The sequence below is a fragment of the Lepidochelys kempii genome, chromosome 8 (assembly GCF_965140285.1).
Source record: "Lepidochelys kempii isolate rLepKem1 chromosome 8, rLepKem1.hap1, whole genome shotgun sequence".
In the NCBI taxonomy this organism is placed as follows: domain Eukaryota; kingdom Metazoa; phylum Chordata; order Testudines; family Cheloniidae; genus Lepidochelys; species Lepidochelys kempii.
The window spans coordinates 100,371,393-100,396,211 of record NC_136387.1 but is presented as its reverse complement, the minus strand read 5'-3'; the positions used below and the strand labels follow the sequence as shown (position 1 = coordinate 100,396,211).

At 44.2% G+C, this 24,819-nt stretch overlaps 1 protein-coding gene across 1 annotated transcript in view; it reads right to left on the bottom strand.

The window, feature by feature from the left end:
* Positions 1–24,819, bottom strand: part of AGBL4 (AGBL carboxypeptidase 4) — a 1,393,122-nt gene that overhangs the window by 23,572 nt on the left and 1,344,731 nt on the right. The window contains exon 12 of the mRNA XM_073357770.1: positions 948–1,044. Within this exon, the coding sequence (XP_073213871.1) occupies positions 948–1,044 (97 nt within the window). The remainder of the gene's footprint in view (positions 1–947; positions 1,045–24,819) is intronic.

The following is a 24,819-nucleotide window of genomic DNA, read 5'->3' as shown; positions in this document are numbered from 1 at the left end:
TATCATACCACCACCCTACACAATATTTTTCGCGAGCTAGCTCAGTAGGACCTAGCACCAGTCTCCTTGAGATAGGATTTACACCTTCAGCTCTAAATACAGATGTACCCTAAGGCACAGAAAGGTAAGGTGAATTGCTCAAGGCTATATAGCAGGCCAATGCCAGAGTTGAGATGAAGAAACTGGGAATTTGAAATGCTCGGCTCATATCCTCTTTAGTTCACGCCGCCTTGTATGGTGGTTTCACCCCATTTCCTAGTGGACATGTGTCTGCATCACAACAGCCATTACAACTGGTCCCTGTGGCCACAGCACCATTTTATGCTTCATTTTACACATGTGACTAACCCCAGGGACTGTTCACGGTTGCCAGATTAGCCGCCTGCTTCAGCAGAGAAGCTAAGTGTCAAGTGGACCTGAAGCGTTAGCTGCTCTCTCTCTGTTCGAGGTGATTCCTTCGTTCAGGGCTGAGGCTCATTGGCAGGGTGGTGTATGGAATCTATCACACTATTGCCGGTGCCAGACTTGGTCTGAGGAGAAACAGAGCCGTTCCCCGCGAGCACGCAAGATTTCACTTCCGGAATGAAAGGTATTTAAAACACAGCAGGTCTGATTCTCCTCTCTCTTACACTGGTGTAAATTAGGAATAAGTCCATTAAAGACACTGCAGTTTGGTGTACAGTTAGCATGAGAAAAGAATCAAGCGTGATATCTCCAAAATCCCTGGAATAATATTTTAGGCATAACCCAGGTATTTTTCAGACCATAACTGCTTGGTTTAGAAAGAAATTTCAATAAAATAAGAAAGAATTAGAATAACAAATTTATTAGAAAGCCACAATCCCTTAGATACAAGTGAAGTGTAGGCAGGGAGGGTATTAAAAACATAGCCCTGGTCAAGCAAGAGAAACAAATGTAGAAAGAGCCGAGATTGCTTTCTGACCTACCGTGTGTTGGGGATAGGTGCCAGTGGTCTCTCTGATATGGTGTTCAGCCGGTAGTAATCCAAGAATGTTCTGGCCACATTTCTCCCTAACTTCATATCTGTGAGTTTTTAGTTAAGGAACTTCTTCAAAAAGGACTGAGGGGTGAGGGGAAACAAGCAGAGCATAAAGGTAAATTACTGTTATTTGATGCATGAACAAGTTTTACATTAACCATCCCACAAAGCCAAAAGCTTCAGGGCAGGGTCAACAAAATAACTTATGCCAGCAGCTAAAGTGTGTGTCTTCGAGTTTGCTTCTTCTTTTCATAAGTAGAAAATATGTCGCATGAAATCATAAAGGGAAAGAAACAGGCCACTCTGATGTACTTCGCGAATGTCACTGGGATCTCAGCATACTTTCATCTCTCATGAGGGAAAGTAAATACCCAAGAAGTTTAATCAGGCACAGTGCATGTTAACTTGCTTCTTCTGGTCCAAGGTATCCTCCTGCAGGAAAACAGCCAACATCTCAACAGTACTGCACTTGCCTCCAGGAGCTGAGATCTAGAATGTCATGGTACAAACTTGAAATGGTTCAATACGCAACCTCAAAGTTGGGAGCAGAATGCCGGCCCACTGAAACATTGGCTTGGGCTCATCTTGAGCTCCACGCACCTGCTGACCTAGGAAGGAGCTACTCTACGTTGGTTCTGCGGTGTAATTCCTGACCTATAGACTTGGATTTGAAAACAGAATGGGGAGGTACACAGTAGAGACTAATCCTTGGAACTGTGAAGGGGGAGGGCATTGCACAAAATTATCTATCAGGCCTACTCTGTCTCTAATCACCATGAATTTCACTGAATGTCAAACTTAACATTCAGTACTAAGTAGACACTACACCATCAGAGGTCCTGTTAATCTTGCTGAGATGTTACAGCAAGGCGACTGTTCCGAGGCTTTGCTAAAGTGATTGTCTTGGTAGAAATTAAACAATCCAGGGTCATTTTCAAAAAGAAACGGGAACACTTTTGTCCTGGACAATGTCTGCATTGGGTGAAATGCACCCCTGTGCCGAGGGTCAGCATAAGGCCTATGCTATTCTCTGGGCTTGCCTTCAACACCGGGTGAATTTCATCCATTTTGAATGAAACAGGTTTCATCACACATGGCTCTGCCATGTGAGATTTTGCTAAGGACATAAAGACTGCTATGTTTGCCTACACAGTCATGCACTGCTGGTATCCAATGAGCACTTGGGGATAATCAAAGCCAAAGCACTATATATATACAAAAATTTAAATTCTACTCGGCAGTATTTTTCAAAGTGTCCATTGGCCAATGACAATAACCACTGTTTCAGTGGCAGTTACACAGTATATGAGTTGGGAACCAGGTGGCTTCTCACTGTACAGAACTTGGGGAATCTAAATTGACCACAACGTTCCTTCCATTTTAGCTGCTCCATGCCATTTTCCTTTGCCAGTTTAGGAAAATCAACCTATTTCTGTTTTATTTTTTAAAATTATATCAATTAGCTGCTAGTGCTTCCATTAGAAGGAAATTCTGGAATTGCAACGTCTCAGGGGTTTTTAAGCTGCTTGTATAAAGATGCCAGCTTCTAAATGAAGCTTTTCTTGTCCGCCCACTCACATTAGGATATCAGAACTAATGAGTTTTAGACATCGGGTTCATGCAGCCTGGTGAGAACCCTGTTCATTTATTTGTTCATTTTTCAGAAAGGGGGAAAGACTAACTCGGAGTAGTTGAAAGTTTTGACTCTGTGACTGGAAGCTGGAAAATGCTATAAACAGATGTGGCCCTAAGAGGCTTGATACATTAGCTAAGATCTAGCTGTGGTAGATGACCCTTGATGACTGTTCAGAATTGCAGTCTGACCAATCCTGGATCGGGTCCTTCCTATATTGTTTCTAGTGCTCTGCCTAGTAGTGTTTTAAGTGGCTCCACCACTTCTACTGAAAGTCTATTTCAAAAGGCTTCCCCAATAGGAATTTAATGCTAATGTTCATCCTACCACTTCACATGCTATTGACATCTACAGTGTATATCCTATGGGCTCTGTTACACCAGGCAGGACAATCAGAACAGTTGATATGCACAGTATAAATCTGGGAGTATGCACGGGCTGTGGGGGTGTTACCCCTGTGTGTAATAGTCAGCCTACGAGAAAATTAGCATTGCTGCAGTATAAGGTAAGTTTTTTTGCTCTCTGGGTACATATTACAGGGATACCACCTGCATGTGCATGGAAGCGTGACGTTAGAGAGTCAGAAGATCCTATCACTCCATAGAGGCAGCATCTCTTAGAAAGAGTTTTGTCATTGTTACTGGAATTTGGGGACGGTTGGGGGTTTTTATGATTCTGCAGATGCTGAACTCAAAGGAGCAGCAAAGTTTATGAGTAGCTGGAGAAAGAAGAGAGGAGAGGGCTGTTAAACATTTATGGCTTGATTTTATGCTTTCTCTCATTTTGCCCAGCACCTTAAAAACACTGAGCGATAACTGGACCCAGTAAAGTCTCCAGGACATTTTGTCAGTGCTAATGTCTTAAGGTCCCTCTGCTACAATCAGCCCCCACTGTCCTCCTCTTTGTCTTTGTCTTTCTTTGTTGTAGGTGCTGTGGTGGTGGGAAGTGCCTGACTGACAGCCCTGGGGAGGGAAGCCATGTGTTTACACCTACAGAAGAGGTGCAGCCTAGGCAACCATCATGCTAGCTTCTCCATGACACCCCACCATTGTATTTCAATGGCGAGGTCCATTTTTACAGCTGCCTCTTGTCAGTCTCCGTGCCCCATACAGGCCTTTATGTCTCTGCTAAGGCTGCCAACTTAGTGGCATGGATACTGGACTGAGACTTACAAACACATTCCCTATAGAAACTGACACAGTTCAGGGCAACTGCACCTGTATTCCCCTATAGGGTACAGCAAGAACACCCACTCCAGGTTCCCCAGCCGTTACCTCTCTGAGGTAGAGATACCCATCTGTCTCCCTCCTGACCAGGGTATTTGTAGGCTGCACAGTTCCATGACTAACCTGTGATTTTCCCTGCAAAAGACAGTCTGCCTAAACAGGCCTGCTTGCTTCTCCCCCCAGAGACAGTACACAGTGTAATTGGTATCAGTTATAAGTAACCATTCAGCACTTCCTCTGCAAGTCTATTTTATTCCTAAGGGAAAAGTACTACAGAGAAAACATATTAAAAACAACAAAAGAACCTACATGTGTGCTAATAAGCTTACCAGAGATCACCCCAACTGTCTCCACCATGGACTCTGTCAGGTAAGTCTGTCAAGCCCCCCGAGGGGTTCTCTTTTGTGGTCACAAGTTCATAGCCTCAGCTCAGAACTAGCACACTCAGGAAAAGTTTAGTCCCTCCTTCACATAGTTCAGGGGTCTTGGACCTAGAGCTTTCAGGGGCAGGTAATTAGTAGACAGTAAGTTTCCCTCCAGGGCGTAGCTTCAAAAGGCCTCCCATGTCCCTCAGAGGAAACCCTCTTCTCACGTATAACTTGAACAATTCTTGGAAGTTCCTAACATTTACATTAGCCAAGGCCCCAGAAAAGTTACAAACAATCCTACAATAACACCTAAACAACTGCATTTTTAATACAATAGACCCCAAAGGTATTAAGCCTAATTCAGTAAAGTTTAACTTAATAAAGTTTTTCTTAATTCCATAAGGTTTGTTCAGGATATTGTCACAGAGACCACTGAACAACTATCAGATGGGGACAACCTCAAATCACTAATGACCTATCTGGATTCAAACCAGCAACCTCGAGGTGAAAAGCTATAGACTCTATTACCAATGTCGAGACATCCAGTCCCTGCCTTATTTTGACTGTCACATCATCGAGAGACTAGACCTTTCTACCTAGGTACTTATATGGCCCCCATCAACACATTGTCTGAGCAAGTATGTAAAAATGGAAATAGCAGTAACAATGTCCCACTCTGTCCCCCTGCCCAGCTTGTAGGAAAATGGCTCGATTAATTCATAGCGTGTGTGTGTGTCATAGCTAAGATCTTTTTGAGGAAAGCCAAAGCAAAGTGACGACATTTGCTTAGTTCAGAATGCAACAAGGATCTGGAGTCTGTTCTCACCCCACTGCACAGCAGCACCACACGAGAGTGAAATCACTGCAAGCGAGGAGAATTAATTCCCTCAGTTTTCGGCAGAGCTGGGTCGTGCAGCTTGCCTATAGTAAGAACTGAACTGAAGGCACTTGCAATCAAACCAAACCAAACCCAGATCTTTTCTGATGTTGAAAAACATCTGGATGAATCTCCAGCCTCTACCACACAGAATGACAGACGTGTCAGGCTGGAAGGGACGTTGAGAAGTCATCAAGTCCAGCCCCCTTCACTGTGGCAAGGACCAAGTAAACCTAGACCATCCCTGGCAGGTGTTTCAAACCTGTTTTTACAAACCTCCAATGATGGGGCTTCCACAAACTCCCTTAGAAGTCCACTCCAGAGCTTAGCTACCCTTACACTACTATGATAGCCTTCAATAGCCATAAACTTTTGAATCCTCATCCGAACCAAACCGAATGCCCCAGACTTCTTACTATTTATTATTATTCACATTTCTAAGGCACCCACCATAGGAGGCAACCGAGGCAGTCATCCATTACTTGTTTTCAATCAAGATTTGCTTCTCCGATTGTGCACCTGCCTGCTTAAAACGATTTGCGGCAATCACAGCCCGCAGTATTCTGTCTGCACCAGGATGCAATAAAAATCTCCATTTGGAACCCAGTTAGCAGTACAAGTCATTAGTGGAGAAACTAAGTGTTGCTGCTTTAATAGCTCACTAATCATTTAATAATGTCACGACTGCAGAGCGCAGTGGCACCATCCATCAGCTTTTGTTTTGCTTTTAGAAATTCAGGGTCATTCCACTTCCCAGGATGTGGATTCTCTCTCTTTCCCCCCTCACGAAGCACAGCAAACTGCTTTAAATAATTAGAAGCAGGACGGCTCCTTCAAGTTTCTATCTCATTTTCATAAGGTCCGATGTCATTTCTTTGGACCAGGAAGTGAAGCTTTGGTGACGAGGAGGATTTGACAAGGGCAAACCAGTTAGCAGCTCCTGTTCGTCTTTGATAAGTCCTGTGGGGTCTCTGCCAGGCAGATCACAATTCTGTTTTTATGTCTCATCTAGAGGACAGCACCTCCATCAATTTGAAACACTGTGCTGGGTTATTAGTTTATGGAATTCATCCAAGTTTAGTCCTCAGCAGGATTTAAAACATTGACCTTCCAGTCCAGAGGCACCACTTACCAGACCTGCGTACGCCTTTGGTTTAGGCAAACACATCTAAGTTACCCTAAAGAAAGGGAAGGGGCAGGAAGGGGAAGAAAAATGAGATGCACAGAGAAAGAAAGATTAATCTTTGTAATAGCTCAAATTAGAAATCGGCGGTTTCTCTCTGTCAGGCAACACTGAATTCTCCAGCAAGTCTCAAGCCACCACAACAAAAATCATATTGTTTATGAAAAGAGGAAGACATTTTTTGGTCCCAGATGATGGTGGGCAGTAAGTGTATTGTCAGCTCCCTATTATCTCAGGAGATATGGATGATGTTTTCCTGTACATTTAGAAGCACTCCCATTAATGGATAGAAGCCACTTCTAACTGCTGTTCTGAATGGGGATGCTAATGGAAAATGGCGTTAACTGGCTTTAAACCACAGCATTATATCATGCTAGGGTGGATCAACCCTAGTGTTATAATTTATTAGCACTGTTTTCTTCTCCTTGCAGTTGTTTGTTCCTGTTGTTTCTATGAGGCTGAAATTAATCTTTCATCACTAATCAGTGGTGCCCTGGTCTGATCTGATAGCGAGCGTAACAAGTCAAGTTAGATACAGTGATAACAGTGACGAAAAGTGGGAGTTTTTGGAGAGATGGTGTCATGGGAGCTTTTCTTTTTGCGCCATCACCATGTAACACACATACCTGTGCAAAGCTGAACAACAAGTGCTGATTTTCTGGGCAAAATAACACATCCTTCCTTGCAGAAAGCTACTTCTGGGAAGCATAAAAACGGTGGCTACTCATAGGCTTATGTATGTTCTAGAGTATTTGAAAATGTATTTGAATCTGATACACAGAAATCATTAGCAATGGGGTAACTTGCTAAAAGGTCAGAGGTTTTGAGGCCTAACTTTTTCCCATTGATGCTTATGGCAAAACTCCCACTGATCAGTGGAAACAGGCCTGGGTCCTTAGGTTGGGAAATCACCCTGAAAGCCTCAGATGATTGAATATCTGAACCTCCTGGGTCTGCATATCTCAAACAGGCTTTTTGGTGAGAGTTATGGCACTTTAAAACCAAGGCTGGATATCTATCTAACAGGTATGGTCTAGCTCAACCACAAGATATGTGCTTGATGTGGGAATTACTGGTGAGGGTCTTTGGCCTGTGTTATTATACAGGAGGTCAGACTAGATGATCATAATGGTCCCTTCTAGCTTTAAAGCCTATGAATCTATGAACTTTCTGCATCTGGTCCGTCTGGACATACCAGCAGAGTTGGTTGTCTCCCAGTATTCCAACACATGATATCACAGTAAATGTATTTCCATGTCCTCTGTCTCTGGTCCCAGTCAGGGCCTGAAAGCACAGAGGCTCATCAAAACACAACAGAATGGCAAAGTTGGTTCTTCTTTGTTATTCGTCGGATGCGATTCCTCAGCTCAGCGATTCCTGGCTGACCTTTGCCTCCTCAGTGTATAGGCAGGAATTATGCATAATCCAACAACATACATTTTTCTCTGAAGGAAAATCCCCAGTGATTATGAATTACAGAATCATTACCATGCACATAAAGCAAGTGAGTAATGCTTATATCAGTATGTAAATAAATAAGTAAATAAATCCAAATACAGCCACAATAACCAAATTTTTTTTGGTTGAGGTTGATTGAAATGTTTTGTATGTTGATTCATAAATAACATTTTGCTTCAAAAATACTGTTTTGAAACAAAATATCAAAAATGTTGGGTTTTGAAAATGTGCAAACAAAAATGTTTCAACATTTCCAAAAATTTTCAGCTGAAATTATTAACCGAATTTGTCACTAATTTCAGTACCTCAAAAATGCACTTTTAAGCTAATTGACTATTGGCCAACCAAAAATATAATCCAGTTTTATTTCTGATCAGTTTAAGGCTCCTATACACTGTCAGGATGGCATAAAGGGGCCTTAGTATCAATGCAAATAAGGCCTACAGTATCAGAACAAAGTAGAAAATGTTTTCTTCCTCTTGCTGTGCATGTTCCTTAGGGGCGTTTATCTGAGGGACCCAGGTAGGAACCACATCTTCAACTGCATATTAACCACCATAAAAAGAGGGTGAGTATTAGCACCATTAAATTTTAATTTGTTATAATGCATGTTGCTCCAACTTCCCTCTAGAAACTGGCACACATTATAGTTTTAAGTAAGCTGGCTAAAACCAGAAGACTGCAACTTCATTAGTTACACCAAGAATGAATTTGACCCCCTGTACACATGCAGGCTGAGGAGATGAACTCACATTAAACTCTGGGAATATGTTCTTATACAGTACCAGAAAGATACTAGGGTAAGTCCATTCCCATTGAAATGTTTCCAATCTTTGTATTGTTTAATTCATATCACTTGCCAAATCTGGAAAGAAATCCTTGTGGGATAGCTGACCTCAGCCCTTCACACAATTAATGTAAATTACAGAGCTGACTTTGTTTGATACACAGAAAGAAGAGTGGGGGAGTAAGCAATTTATGTGAAAATTCAACTTTGGCAATTTTCTTCTCTTCCTGACCAGTGTTCTGAAATACACTGGGGAAGGAGTGACAAGAAAACTGGAGGCTTTAACAGTTCTTTTATTTCCTACTTCCAGTTAGGTTGGAAATGCAAGAACAGAACAACAATTTCCAGCTCCAAGAGGAATCCGAAAGTACAGGAAAATCACATTTTGAACTTTCTCAAGACCCAGTTGGTCCACCCCTGATTATACCTTACACACATTGCAGTATGTTTCTGCATTTCTAACTATTCTTATTAGACATTCCTCACTTGTGTTTGACAAATGATGCTTTTTGTGGTCGAAGTGAAATCAGCTGCATGCTTGATAGCAGAACCACTGCTACTGGCCATCACACCAAAAAGATGATTGAAACAATTTCACAGCTCAGAATCGCTGGGAGATCAAAGAGTCAAAGGTCATAATTGCGCACTATGGAATGCAGGAACCAATTGACTCTCTCTTCCCCTCCCTGCAGCTTGTGTTTTGGGACAGGGCATAATTACTAGCACTGACAAGAGTGAATCCAAGAAGAATAAGAAATGTGTGTGTGTGTGGGGGGGGGAGATATTTTTAAAAGGCCTTTTGGATACACTTAGTTTTCAAGCTAAAAATAGGAGAGAGATTGAGATGCACAATGGTCCTAGCGATTGTGGATATTAGGAACGAATGAATTGATTTGGGGAGGAAGATGATAAATCCTGAATTGTTGACTGCATTCTGGGCAGCCTCTGAGCCAGCAGCACGGTAGGACCCACAGAAGGAATTAAAGGCTTGATCCAAAGACCGCTGAGAGCCTTCAGACCCTTAATGGGGTTGGGAGTGTGTACACAAGAACCACCATTGAACATCTTGAAACTCACCCATCATTTTACAGGCTAAGTCCTTTCTTCGAGTGCCAGCTGTGGTGAGGGTGGCCAGGGGATGCCTGGGGGCCAAGGGAGAGCAGGTGTGAAGGTGCAGGGCATTCGTGACAGTGCCCAGATGCACTTCCTCGGAAGTGCAGAGGCAGGGAGAATGCCTCCTCGGACCAGGATGAAGCACGCTCTGGAAGGACAGGGATTTCGTCTCGTTATCCAAAACGAATCTCAGACCATTTTGAGGTCACACCTCCCGCACAGTGCCTGCCTCAGAACTCCAGCCAAGATGGTGCCCAGCTAAGCTCCCTGCATCTTGTGCTCAAGTGAAAACACTGGGACCATGGATACCCTGGCCTAAGTGCATATGACGATGCAGGGGGCTCCCGGTGCCCTATCTTCCACCCTTGTGCATGACTCTGGGTAGCCTAGCTATAAAGTGTTCATTTGAAAGAGTGGAAGACAAATATTGAGTCCAGTTCTGGTGCCCACAATTCAAAAAGAATGCTGATAAATTGGAGGGATTCAGAGAAGACCTTTGAGGGAAGACTGAAAAAAAGGGGTTTGTTTAGTCTGGAAAAGAGAAGACTGAGACCTCCTTTGTAAAGTGCTTTGAGATCTACGGATGAGAAAAGCTATGTAAGAGCTAGGAATTAGTTTTATTATTATTTAGCATAACAGACAGATGGTTAAGGGGTGGACTTGGTCACTGTCTTTAAGCACCTGCATTGGAAACAGGAATTTGATAATAAAGAGAGTTTTCACTCTGTCGAAGATTAGGGTTGCCAGTTCTGGTTGGACGTATTTCTAGAGGTTTCATCACACAACATAATCTTTAATTAAAGATTAATCTTTAATTCCTGGTGTCATAAATATAAAGGGAAGGCTAACCACCTTTAAATCCCTCCTGGCCAGAGGAAAAACCCTTTCACCTGTAAAGGGTTAAGAAGCTAAAGATAACCTCGCTGGCACCTGACCAAAATGACCAATGAGGAGACAAGATACTTTCAAAGTTGGAAGCGGGGGAGGGAAGCAAAGGGTTCTCTCTGTCTGTGTGTTGCCTTTGCCGGGACCAGAGCAGGAATGCAGGTCAGAACTTCTGTAAAGGGCTAATAAGCAATCTAGTTAGATATGCGTTAGATTCTGTTTTGTTTAAATGGCGGACAAAATAAGTTGTGCTGAACGGAATGTATATTCCTGATTTTGTGTCTTTTTGTAACTTAAGGTTTTGCCTAGAGGGACTCTCTGTGTTTTGAATCTGATTACTCTGTAAGGTATTTACCATCCTGATTTTACAGAGGTGATTCTTTTAGTTTTTCTTCAATTAAAATTCTTCTTTTAAGAACCTGATTGCTTTTTCCTTGTTCTTAAGATCCAAGGGTTTGGGTCTGTGTTCACCTATGCAAATTGGTGAGGATTTTTATCAAGCCTTTCCCAGAAAAGGGGGTGTAGGGCTTGGGGAGATTTGGGGGGAAAGATGTTTCCAAGTGCGCTCTTTCCCGGTTATATTTGTCGGACGCTTGGTGGTGGCAGCAATAAAGTCCAGGGGCAAAAGGTAAAATAGTTTGTACCTTGGGGAAGTTTTAACGTAAGCTGGTAAAAATAAGCTTAGAGTTTTTTTCATGTAGGTCCCCACATCTGTACCCTAGAGTTCAGAGTGGGGAAGGAACCTTGACACCTGGAGACTGCAGGGCAATCCTGGAGGGCTGACAACTCTTATACAACAACATCCAATGGCTGGAAGTTGATGCTAGACAAATTCAGACTAGAAATAGGGCCCAAAGTTTTAACAGTGAGGGTAATTAACCATTGGAACAATTTACCTAGGATTCTGGCCGATTCTTCATCACTTGAAATTTTAAAATCAAGATTAAATATTTTTCTAAAAAAATTGTGCTCTAGCTCAACCACAACTATTGTACTTGAAGCAGGAATTAATACAGCAATGGCCTATGGCCTGTGTTATGCAGAAGGAGAAACTATACGACCATAATAGTCCCTTTGGCCTTAAAACTTATTAATCTATGAAATTGCCTCAATAAAATCAGCCGGGTGCCACGGACCAGAAAAGGATACAGAGAAACGGTCATTTGCTGGGTTAAGCCATGAGAAGTTTACTATTTAAGACTCTGATCCAAAAAATCCATCAAAGTCAATGGAAAGGTTCCTTCTGACTTAAATGGGTTTTGGAACTGGCCTTCAGCACCAAGGTCACATCAGCATTTGCAGTGGGCAAAAAGTACAGGAAGCTAGGTTGCCCTCCGGAACCAGCCTCTGCCGGCGGCATGCCCCTTTCAGAGCGTTTCTTCAGAGGAAAAGGAAGTTGAGCTCTGATGCTGTATCTTTAACACCACTTACAGTCTCTAAGTAATAATCAAGCTTCAAGCGGAGCGCAATACAAAACACCGTGATTTAAAGCCCACAGATTAGGCATGATACAGCAAATTTGGATTTCTTTCTTTCTTTAGTGCAGAAACCCTGGCCACAGGTTATTTACTGCAAATGGGTCTGTTTGGAGGGGGAGGGGAAATCCATTGATTGCAAATTTTCAATTAAAAGAAGCAGCTTTTGAAAAGATTGAAGGTTTTATGACAAAGTGGGAAATAACCCAAGAGGCTGGAGCCGTCGGCCATAAAGATGAGAAAAAAGGGGCAGAAAACTTTATTTTGTGGGAGAAGGAATAAAAAAGGGGGAAAAAATATCATTACCATTGTCTCCTCAATTTAGGGTGACCACACATCCTGTTTTGGCCAGAACAGTCCCTTTTTCAAGCCCTGTCCCGGCTGTCCTGACTTGTTTTGGCGAAACAAGGCCTTTGTCCCATTTGCTCTCCTTAACTGAGCATCAGTGGAAAGGTTCCATTGAGCATCAGCTGGCAAGGCCAAATGGGACAAATGCCCGGTTTTGCCAAAAAAAGTGGTGTGCGACCCCTAGCGGGGTGCAGAGGAACATGCCGGGGGACAGGGAAGGACAAGCGGCAACATCAGCCATGCAAGGGAGGGAGGGCTTGAGAGAGTGGCTGATGCCGGGCCAGCTCTGCATGGGCAGACGGCAGGGAATCTTGGGCCAGCCCTCAGCTCAGGAATTAGAGGGAGGCCTCAGGCCAGTCTCGAGTAGGAGGGCTCGGGCCAGCCATGGGCGGACAGGCCGCAGGGGGGTCCTTGGGCTGGCCCCGTGCAGGCGGGTGGGGGTGGGGCCTTGGGCTGTCCACACGGGGGCAGGTGGCAGCAGGGCTCTGCCTGGCTCAATGTGGGCAGGCAGCGAGGGGTGGAGGGGGGAAGATGCTGCAGAGGAGTCATTCCCCATGGGCAGAGCAAAGGGGCTTCTTTGAGGTTTGAGGCAGGGATGGTGCCAGGAGGTGATACTCCCCCACTCTGCACCTCGAGTGTCAGGTTCTTCAGCCATCCACCCAGGAAGGTGGAGAGGATAATCTGGTCCTGAGTGAATTTCTTTCCTTTTCCCTCTTGCCCTTAAATAATATAAGGAAGTGTACGGCACCATTGCAAGGTTCCTGGGCATTGTGAAGTGACAACAGTTGGACACACCTAGAGAGGAACTTAGCACGGGGACAAACACTGGGAACTGTTGTGGTACAAAGCTGAAGCCACCCATAGATCCAGATGGAATTGATAGGATTCCTACCATGCTGAGAAGGAGCAAAAACTGCTTGGAAGCACAGGAAATTTGCTGCAAATGCTCCACCTGACCATAAGGAACCCTGAGGCCATGCCTGCCAGATTCTGTGTGTGCCAGACCAGGGAGGAAAGATGCTCTCTCTACACCCCAGCAGGTTATTTTTCAATGCAAGCTCCACTCGGGGTCAGAGAACAAGCCCTTCATCCGTTCGTGACTCAGTCATGTGTGAGGTATAATCAAACAAATGCTGGAGAGCGCAAGGCGTGTTCTGGTGATGTAGGACTGGGAGTTGGAACTCCTGTTCCAAACCCTAGCTCTCCCAGGGTGTCCTTCTGTGACCGTGAGCCAGCCCTTGCAAATCTCTTTGCCTAACAGTTCCCTCTGTAAAATACTAATCACACACACACGCATACAGATACATCCCTCTCCCTACTCCTCACATTTATACACTGCCAGCCCCACACAGACATAAATATAGATATATATATATATCTATGACTCAGTCCCCACCATCAAACTGCTCACTGTACTGCAGGAACGAATGAAAGCAAAGCCAATGTAATACAATACATATTACCCACTTAAAAGCCCAATACATAAAAAAACCTAACAACTAATTCCCTTTTCTTTAACAAATGAAATAATTATGATGTGGGACCCATGGCTGTGATTCTATCAACGTCTTGGGAAAAATGAAGCTTCCAGGAGCTGTTAAAGAGGAAAGGATAAAATGAGATGGACGTCAGGGAGGAATGACATCTAAACCATCAAGCCAATCACCGTTGCCACATTCCAACCAAGAGGTGGCTGCATTTCAGTGATGGATAAAAAGGATCTTTGTGCATAGTTTTAGAAGCGCTCCGAGATCCTGTGGGACGACAGGCAGCGCGGACAACGGGCTGGATTCTCCGCTGAGCTGCGTCTTTTACAGTCCTTCCACCATTGCGAGCAATTATGATCCAGCAGCACTTTACACCCTCTCTGCATGGGTGCAAATGACACCACCGGGGGCAGGGCAATGGCATGTCACCCTCAAAGCAAAGGCACTCCAGGCAGAGTGATTTACAACAGTGTAACAGCACAGCTTTCAGTGGAGTTGCTCCAGATTACAGTGGTGAAGGGGAGAAGCAAATCAAGGGTGTTATTACTAGCATAGAAGCCACTGGGAGTTTGCCTGAGTGAGGGACGGGTAAAAACATGTTATAAATCCGTTTTTTTCCCCCACAGAAATTGCCTCACTTTATATGACAATTCCCATTTCCAGATAAATTTAGCATTTTCTGAAACCTTTGATTTTCCCTTTTTGTTTTACATGCAAGCTGTAATGTAGCGATAAGGTGATTTTACATTATATATATCCCTGCACAAATAGTACTGCTCTGCCTTCTCCTCTGATTGCAATCACAAAGCCCATGCTAAAAGCCTCCTGAAAGCTATTTGCCAAAGCCAGTCTCTAGTTTTATGGCATACCCCCTGGGGAGGGGTGTTGGCAGCATTGGGACTATACCCTTTCTCTCTCCAAGGTTACAAGGCTGTGAATGCCTGCGGCTCTGCTATTTCCCACAGAGCATTTAACTCAGACGGGGATGTAGCCTTACAAAATGTCAGATCTGGAGACTTTGGGCTGAGTTCTCTCATTTACATCAGTATAAACCAGGAATACCTCCACTGAAGGGAGTGGCATTACACCAATGTGAAACTGGTGGAAGTCAGAGGAGAATCAGGACCTTTTAACCTAAAGAGGAGTTTCTAATGCAATCAGCTATTCTGGGTATTAGCAGACATCTGTATTAATTGGTGCGATGGCTTTAAAGTCAGGGAATGCCCTTGTGAACAGGTTTCAGAGTAGCAGCCATGTTAGTCTGTATCCGCAAAAAGAACAGGAGTACTTGAGGCACCTTAGAGACTAACAAATTTATTTGAGCATAAAAGAATACGCAAAAGAATAAATGGACACAAATCTGACATCAGGAATCATAACATTCAAAAACCGGTAGGAGAACACTTCAACCTCTCTGGCCACTCAGTAACAGATTTAAAGGTGGCAATTTTGCAACAGAAAAGCTTCAAAACCAGCCTCCAACGAGAAACTGCTGAGCTTGAATTAATATGCAAACTAGATACCATTAACTTGGGTTTGAATAGAGATTGGGAGTGGCTGGCCATTGAAGGGAGTGGCATTACACCAATGTAAAACTGGTGTAATACAGACTAACACGGCTGCTACTCTGCGACCTGTCATATTGAATCTATTTCCCCATGTTAAGAATCCTCACACCTTGTTGTCAATTGTCTAAATGGGCCATCTTGATTATCACGACAAAAGTTTTTTTTTTCTCCTGCTGATAATAGCTCATCTTAATTAATTAGTGTCTTACTCCACCTTTTCATGTTCTCTGTATGTATGTATCTATATATCATCTTACTATATGTTCCATTCTATGCATCCGATGAAGTGGGCTGTAGCCCACGAAAGCTTATGCTCAAATAAATGTGTTAGTCTCTAAGGTGCCACAAGTACTCCTGTTCTCCTTGTGAACAGGGCATTTGTACTAAGGTGTCTGTAAACCAACACAACCTAGCCTCTGGAATTTTTTCAGAGGCTTCTCTGGTAAGCATTATCCAGCATCTCATTTATGGCTGTACCGTAAAAATCATCTTACCTCCACATTGTCCTTTCTAACTATGAGCCTGTTATTAACCCTTACTCATGAGTAACTCTCCTATGCAGTGGATTGGGAATTCAGACTGAATGAAAAGTTCTCGACGCAAGATTCCAGAGGAGAAGAGGCATCTGGGACATAAATACTGTTTTTCTTTTAAAGAACGCTTTTTGGAGAAAACAAATGTTGGTGGGAAGTTGGACACTGGTGTGCCCAGACCAGGGTCTATGGTGGTGACCAATATTATCTCATTGTTTCCATGTACTCCCCCTCTGTCAGTATCTATCTGTTATCTCTTGTCTTATACTTAGACTATAAGGTCTTGGTATATTGCCTAATGCAGTGGGGTCCTGGTCAATGACTGAGGCCCAAGGTGCTGTGGGAATGTAAAGAACTGCTCTGAATAATAATGCCAGGAAGCTGATTTCCCTCTGTTTATCAACCAAACAAGTTCAACGGCCATGCAGGCTTTCATACACTGCCCCATCGCTGTGCCTCAAATACTAGCCTGGAGGGACCTCCTCTGCAGGATAGCTCAGTCCTCGGGACTTCTTCTACTGCCAGGAAGACATTTGTTAGGTACCAGCAGTGGTTTTGTAGCAAGGACGCTGATCCACTGGGAACTGGACTGAGACTAACAAGCTCTTTTTGCTGCATGGCCCCCAGAATGGGAACAGTTTTCACAAACTTGTTTCAAACTGGCACTTTAGAGTCTTTGGCCCAGATCCTCAGCTGCCCCAACAGGGGAGAAGCAGAGTTTTGTGGGCAAGCATCAGGGAGTCTGGTTACAGTTTCCTGCTCTTGGGGCTGGTTTTGCTTTGGCTCAGCCATGAGGCCTGCCCCAAACTCCACCAGCTTGGCAGCATCTCCAGGGAACTGCCAGAGCATGCTTCAGCCAAGGGTGGAGAAGGTGGCTCTATGCCCACTGGGGACTACCCTGTGTTGGAGGAATAGCTAGAAGGGGAGATGTGGTTTCTTTTCACACCCTTTGCACTGCCAAGATGCAGAGCGAGGGACCAGGCTATCCATTACTGATCCAATGAGACCAGCTGGATACCCATCCCTACCTCTCCGTCAACTAAGATGGCCTCCAATTTAAAACTAAACTTCTCTCGGGAGGTGCTGTCCGCAATCACAGAGAGAGGCTCTCTTGGGCTGAGGAACCGAGCCCACACCCCGCAGTGCTGAGTCTGGCTGCTTTCATTTGAAATCTGTTCTGCCTTCTCCAACTAATTCAAATATCGGTTGTGCTCCACCTCGCTTTTCAAAGGCAGCTCAAACAAACCCACAAACAAACCAACTCCATTAGGAGCTGCCAGAGTTGACTGGCACCCTTTCAAATGCGCCCCTTTGAAAAGGTTAATGAGTCTGAACGGGGTGGAAGGGGTGGAGGAAAAAGGAGGAGGCTGATTCTGGGAGGTGCTGGAATGGGAGCCAGTGGGAGAGGAAGCTGCTCAGCACTGCACAGGATCAGGCCCAGAGGGAGAGCCCGGTTTCCTTGGCACAGCATGCCTCTGAGGTCTCTCTAATTCATTAGAAAAGGCAGGGTGCTGAATAATCAGTCCATGGGGGCGAGGTGGGGACTATCGCTAACTAAGATCCCAAGGAGCCTGGCATCTCCAATCTCTAGCTCCTGTTTGAGTCCCTGGTCTCCCCGAAGTGAGCGATCCACAAAGCTGAATATTGACAAAACGTAATGAGCTCATTGAAATCTAAGCACTGCAATTAGCAGGGAAGAATGGAGCAGAGGGGCTGGGAGGCAAACTGTCATTATTTATAATGTTGATAATAACTTACATTGAGTTAAAAATATAAACATATCCCAATGCTCGCTGGTATTTTCTAGCCCTCCATTAGCTCAATGCCCAGTGAGTATGTGAGACCCAAAACACATGAAAGCAAATGGCTAAGGCCTCAAACTTTAACCCACACACCCTGGGTCCACCAAGGCCAGCACGTCCGCAGGATCTGGTGGAAGTGAGCAATGAGTTGATACAAGCCAAAGGAGGAGACAGTATGTAACATCCCCCTCCTCCTCAGACATTATCCCATGCTAATAATGGAGTCAGGGTGATGCAGAGAAGAAATGGAGCTTTCCAGACAACCTGTCCCTGTCTCATGTTCATCCAGGAACAGTTTTCATTCCCTCCGAGTCTCATACACCGCCAGCCCCTTTTCATTTGATGCTGATATTCAGCCCTGCTGTCGAGATGTTGCTTCCACAGCCCTGCTGACACTAAGGGCTCCTCACTGACTAAATCAAACCCCATCTTGGACAACCTGGAGTTGGTGAGGAGTTGTCATACACTGATGTGGTGGGGGCTCTGTGAGGCATTGTGACTCATGGATGCAGTACCCTGTGGGAACACAGTGTCTGTACCAGCCCTTCTGCACCCTGCCCTCAGAATGAGACAAGCACTTTAGCCTAGTAAATTCCCCCCAGATGAAGGTACAGAGGAAACCATCTCTCGCCTCCTGAGCACCGATGGTCTTTGTAGAGTCCTAGGTTAAAAGCCAGAAAGGACCATTAGTTTGACCTCTTGTACAATGGAAGCCTTAAAACGTCATCCAATTACTCCTACATTGAGCTCAATAATAGGTTGTCATAAATATAAAGGGAAGGGTAAACCCCTTGGAAATCCCTCCTGGCCAGGGGAAAGCTCCTCTCACCTGTAAAGGGTTAAGAAGCTAAAGGTAACCTCGCTGGCACCTGACCAAAATGACCAATGAGGAGACAAGATACTTTCAAAAGCTGGGAGGAGGGAGAGAAACAAAGGGTCTGTGTCTGTCTATATGCTGGTCTTTACCGGGGATAGACCAGGAATGGAGTCTTAGAACTTTTAGTAAGTAATCTAGCTAGGTATGTGTTAGATTATGATTTCTTTAAATGGCTGAGAAAAGAATTGTGCTGAATAGAATAACTATTTCTGTCTGTGTATCTTTTTTGTAACTTAAGGTTTTGCCTAGAGGGGTTCTCTATGTTTTTGAATCTAATTACCCTGTAAGATATCTACCATCCTGATTTTACAGGGGGGATTTCTTTATTTCTATTTACTTCTATTTTTTATTAAAAGTCTTCTTGTAAAAAACTGAATGCTTTTTCATTGTTCTCAGATCCAAGGGTTTGGGTCTGTGGTCACCTATGCAAATTGGTGAGGCTTTTTAACCAACATTTCCCAGGAAAGGGGAGGTGCAAGTGTTGGGAGGATTGTTCATTGTTCTTAAGATCCAAGGGTCTGGGTCTGTAGTCACGTAGGCAAATTGGTGAGGCTTTTTACCAAACCTTGTCCAGGAAGTGGGGTGCAAGGTTTTGGGAAGTATTTTGGGGGGAAGGACGCGTCCAAACAGCTCTTCCCCAGTAACCAGTATTAGTTTGGTGGTGGTAGCGGCCAGTCCAAGGACAACGGGTGGAATATTTTGTACCTTGGGGAAGTTTTGACCTAAGCTGGTAAAGATAAGCTTAGGAGGTTTTTCACGCAGGTCCCCACATCTGTACCCTAGAGTTCAGAGTGGGAGAGGAACCTTGACATAGGTGTTTGACTAAAGCATATCATACAGAAAGGCATGCGGTCATGAGCTGAAGACATCAAGAGATGGCGAATCCACCACTTCCCTTTCCTACCCACTATCCCTCTCTTTTCTGAGTCCTGAAATGTGACGGAGAAATAAAAAAGAATCGGGACAGAAGTAGACACCTTTTAGATAGCATGGTGAGAACAGCCAATGGACGGAATGAATCCTGTGCATGAGCTAGTTCCCAAGGAAAATTATATACTTGGGAATACAAAAGGAGAAGATCAAAAACTCAGCGTCACCAAAATTATAAGTAGGGGTGACCCTTATCAAAGGTTCCAGTCTCACCCATTGTCCAGGCCAACAAAGACCGACCAATGCTCTCCACCAGCTTAAGGGACAGTGTCAGTCAAGTGCTAATGGAGAAATAGCTTGGAGTGAAAACATTTTGAGACAGATATTGGTATAGGACACAGAAAGGGGAAAATCGTGGTGTGGAGAAGCTTGCTTTGACTGTGCCTCACCAAGAATATAAACTGAAATATGCTTGTGGACTTGGAAGGAAATGGTTTCCTTACAGATGACAGGGAGTATTTGTGTGCTTTTTGGGTAGAACCTGGGTCCTCTCACTGCACAGGTATACATATGTGGCATCATCTGAGCCATAGCGACTAGAATTTATTGAAGCTTCTTCATTAAAACTAAAGTGAGATGTAAAAAGTAAAGGGGGGGAAGGAAGGGAAATAGGAGAAGAGTGTATTTCAGTAGAATATGCTCAGAGAGAGAATATGCTCAGAGAGAATGCAGGAGGTGGTGGGTGAAATTGAATGGGAGAAAGGCAAAAACAGAGTAAATAGAAATTGTTCAAAGATAATTGAAAGTATGTCCGAGCACTTGTGTGTGCTAGCTAGCAATAAATATGCTGCCTGGGAAAGCGAGCCAATTTGGGCAAATAAAGGAAGTGCACCAAAAAAAAAGCAATCAAGGGGAAGGAAAAAGCAAATGCAAGCAGAGCTGTAGTGTAGAGGAACACAGGACAAAGAATGAAGCTGAGAGGCTGGAAATGATGCAGAACTATGCATCCTGAATTGCATTCAAATAGTGCCCTTCGGCCTAGATGCAGTGGCCTGGAAGAGCAGCAGCTGGATGGAGCTCTGTATTGTAGGTGATGGCATCTGTCAGGGATAGTTGGTGTGTGGGGAAACATGGCCAGATACACTTACCTCTCTCTGGCTTACCTCTTCCAATATAGCAAGTAAGTACCTGAAATCAGGCTTTGCTCTAAATGTGGTTCCACTGGGTATGAAGCAAGTGAGCTTCAGCATGTAGAGTAATTCTGGTGATCAGTGTCAGCTCCCAGCTCTCCAGGGCAGGTACCAGTGTTGAGCACACCTTGCTAGAACAGATAGGTTCTCGCCTCTCTAAGCAGAGACTTACATTGAGGATAAGCAGAAGTTCTTCGATATGAAATGGGCTCTCCTACATAGAACGCCCATTCCTTTATCCAGAGGAAATACTACACAGAGAGTTAGGAGATCTAGTGAGCAGTTCTGAGGCAATCAAGGCCAATACAATAGAAGTACAAGGCAAATGTTTCTGTTCAGATCCGTATGGTGGATCCTGATCTTGTTTTATTGTCTTCCTTAGTGGATGTCCAGAAAGCCTTCTGTGATCAAATGGGAGTGCCATGTATACAGAGGAGAACAGAATATCACAGTGTGGATTCAACAGTCAAATTTCGCCCTTCCGTCTTTCAAATAAATAAAGTATAGAATTAATTAATGCAGGACAGCATGTGGTATAAATTGTAAAGAATTAACTGCAGATAACAATAGTGGATAATAAAACACTTGGTTTTTCTTATCTGTTAACTTAAAGAGGCCAGTAAGATTTATCATCCCCATTTTACAGATGACATAACTGAGGCACCGAGAGCTTAAGTGACTTGCCCAGTGTCACAAAGCAAGTCAGTGACAGATCCAACAAGAGCAACAAGATTTCCTGACTCGCAGTCTTGTGCTCAGTCCATAAGACTACAGGTTTACAGTTTCCTTATGGTACTCATATACTCACAAACTGCCAATTATGTGTGGCAGGATAAAATCCCTCAACACAAAAAACACTGTACGATGTAGGGGAATAGTGTGAAAATATTTTGACAAATATTTGCTTGAATTGTAAAAACAAAGTCCCAGCTCTGCTCCCAAGCCTGGAACCGGCATCAAATTCAGTTCATGGGTTATTTCCCACCCCTGTTATTCAACCTATGCTACCTCATTACAACTCATGCACCGTGCTCTAATAGGGCTTGACCCAAAGCCCATGGCTTTCACTGGGCTTTGGATCATTTGCATGGTTAATAAACCACAGGATTCTTTCAGGAGGCTAAAAAAAAAGAGATGGAGAGAGAAATTAAGGGATCCAGGCAAGGAGTTAAGGGATGTTTGTGGACGAGATGTGAAAAGAGGCAGAAAAGTGCCTACCCCAATATCTTGGCCCTTGTCTACGCCTCTGAGAATGACCTGCAATGTACATATTTGATTAAAAATGGAAGAGACCAACCCACCCCAGTACACACATTCCCCGATTGTCATGGAAACCTGATCTGTTCTGTTTGTTGCACCACTTCTCATGCAAGCCCCAAAGTGCCTTTGAATTACTGTTGTCTTGGGCAGTATAGAAGATTTCCTAATGCTTGTTTGCTGCATCCTCCCATCATGCCTGCATCCTGGAGGAAAGACAGACTAGTTCATTTGAAGTCAAGTATCCATCTTTTCGACTGCTTGCATAGACCAGGGCATCAATAAATTAAAGCTTCTAGGGATTAATTGACTGGAGCAGGGTTGGTTAACTTTATGACTAAATGGGAACTAATCAGCTACCAGGCAGAACGGAGCAGTGTTACATTTGCACTCAAAAAGAAAAGGAGTACTTGTGGCACCTTAGAGACTAACCTATTTATTTGAGCATAAGCTTTCGTGAGCTACAGCTATGTCTGATGAAGTGAGCTGTAGCTCACAAAAGCTTATGCTCAAATAAATTGGTTAGTCTCTAAGGTGCCACAAGTACTCCTTTTCTTTTTGTGAATACAGACTAACACGGCTGCTACTCTGAAACCTGTCATTTGCACTCAGTGAGTTTGAGCAGAGAGAAGAATAAAAAAAAGATTGCGGATGCCGAACATAGAAGGAAAAAGGTTTTCTCCCTAAAGAAAATGTACACAGGCTTTCTTAGATCTGAAATGATATCTCCCTCAACTTCCTTTCTTTGTGAAAATCACTACTTCTGAAGCAGAAATTCTACTGAAGGGAAGATCCTATTATCAGCAGCAGTCACATTTCACAGCAATGTGATTAACTGCCGGTCACATGGTACCCTAGCTCACCACATGTAGACAGCTCAATAATTTTAACGAGGAAAGAAGAGTCTTTCTTTCTCTCTTTCCCTTCAGACTTCTCTTAGAAGGCAGGCAGTGAATTTGACCCTTAAGGAAGACCCCACAGGGACCTGGATATCACTTATCAAGTCTAAATATGCATCCCAGATCCAGGTTGATGGGAAGTGTAGCATCCTCATCTCGAGTTCTCCCCCCAGAACAAAACCAGTCACCTTGGCCAGGAAATGTACTACCTGAATCACCAGTCTGTCTCTTGTCTTAGCTCCTGTCCTTGGTATAGAGTATTTACAGCCCATCTGTCTGTCTCAAACACACTTCTCACTCAAGAGGGAAATTAATCTCTCTCTCTCTGCTCTCTCTATCCTTCCCCCCCTCCTCCTTCCCCTAACACTTGCAATTTGCCATCAACAGCTTCCCTTTTCTCATCTACAATTCTCTATGACTTTGAAAATTGACTGCACCCACACACCTGGGCACAGTGATAGATAATTGATTGCATTTTTATTTCGTTTCTTTCCTAAACTGTTTTCCTTGCTAATGGCCAGATCCCCAGTGTTTGGGTTTTTTTGTTTGGTTGGTTGTTTTTTTTTAAAAACAGACAGTTGTCTTAGAGGGAGAAAAATAATCTAGGAACATTCCGACTTCTGCATGTTAAAGGGATTAAAAATACATGGAAATGGGTGAGGATCCTGGCTGGGGTGGATCAAGTCTGCCTGATGAAGGGATATAAAGGCTAGTAAGACAGATTCTCCGTGGCTTTGCAATACAGCATTTCCTCTAGGCCACGGATAGCCAACCTGAGCCTGAGAAGGAGCCGGAATTTACCAATGTACATTGCCAAAGAGCCACAGTAATACGTCAGCAGTTGCCCATCACAACCACCCCTTGGCCCCCGCCTCCCGGCTCCCAGCACCTCCCACCCACCAGCAGCCCCACCGATCAGCACCTCCCCCTCCCTCCCGATCAGCTGTTTCGTGGCATGCAGGAGGCTCTGGGGGGGAGGGAGAGGAAAGAGGGCACAGCAGGGGAGGGGGAGGGGACGGGAAGGGCCTGTGACAGAGCCGGGGTTGAGCAGTGAGCACCCCCCGGCACATTGGAAAGTTGGTGTCTGTAGCTCCAGCCCCAGGCTCGGTGCCTAGAGAAGGAGCCGCATATTAACTCCTGAAGAGCCGCATGTGGGTCCGGAGCACAGATTGGCCGCCCCTGGTCCGGGCCGTGATGGAGAGGCAGCGCTGAAGGGAAAAGCAGTGCAGGTAATTGCAGGCAGATTCCATCATCATCACCTCATCATCAAGCTGCTGATATAATAAACATTTCCACAGTACCTGGCAAACCAGGATTTCTCAGCTTTGCCCCGAAGTGGGTGTTATCCCCATTTTACAGGTGGGGAAACTGAGGCATAGAGAGAGTTTGTGTGATTTATGCATGATCACGCAGCAAATCCCACTCCCCTGAACTAACCTGCACAAAATCAAATGGACAACCAATGGCACAGAATATAAAATTTCATCCTGGAGTTTCCTAATTGAGTTGACTGACTGCACCAAGCCATGAGGACATTAATACTGGCAACATTTTTAAAATTATACACTGCACCAAACCAACTCAGGTCACTTTTCAGCGAGAGAGCGTTGTCCCGGTGGTAGACTGTGGGACTGGGAGACAGGACTCCTGTGTTCTCGTCACAGATCTGTCAGTCTCTCAGTCATCAAGGCAAGTCCTACACACCAAAATGTTTGAACACGAATACTTAAATTTAGGCCTTTAAATCCAGATGTAGGCGAAAGGTGTCCTGATTTTCAGAGCTGATGAACATGTACAGCTCCCTTTGAAATCAATGGGAATTGTGGGTAATTAGTACCTCTGAGCATCAGACCTCCTACCTAGGTGCCTAAATATGGATTTAGGATCCTAACCACAGACACTCATGGGTGAAAATACTGGCCTTAACTATTCTGTGTCTCAGTATCCCCATCTGTTAAATGGTAGTAATGCTCGCCTCCCTGA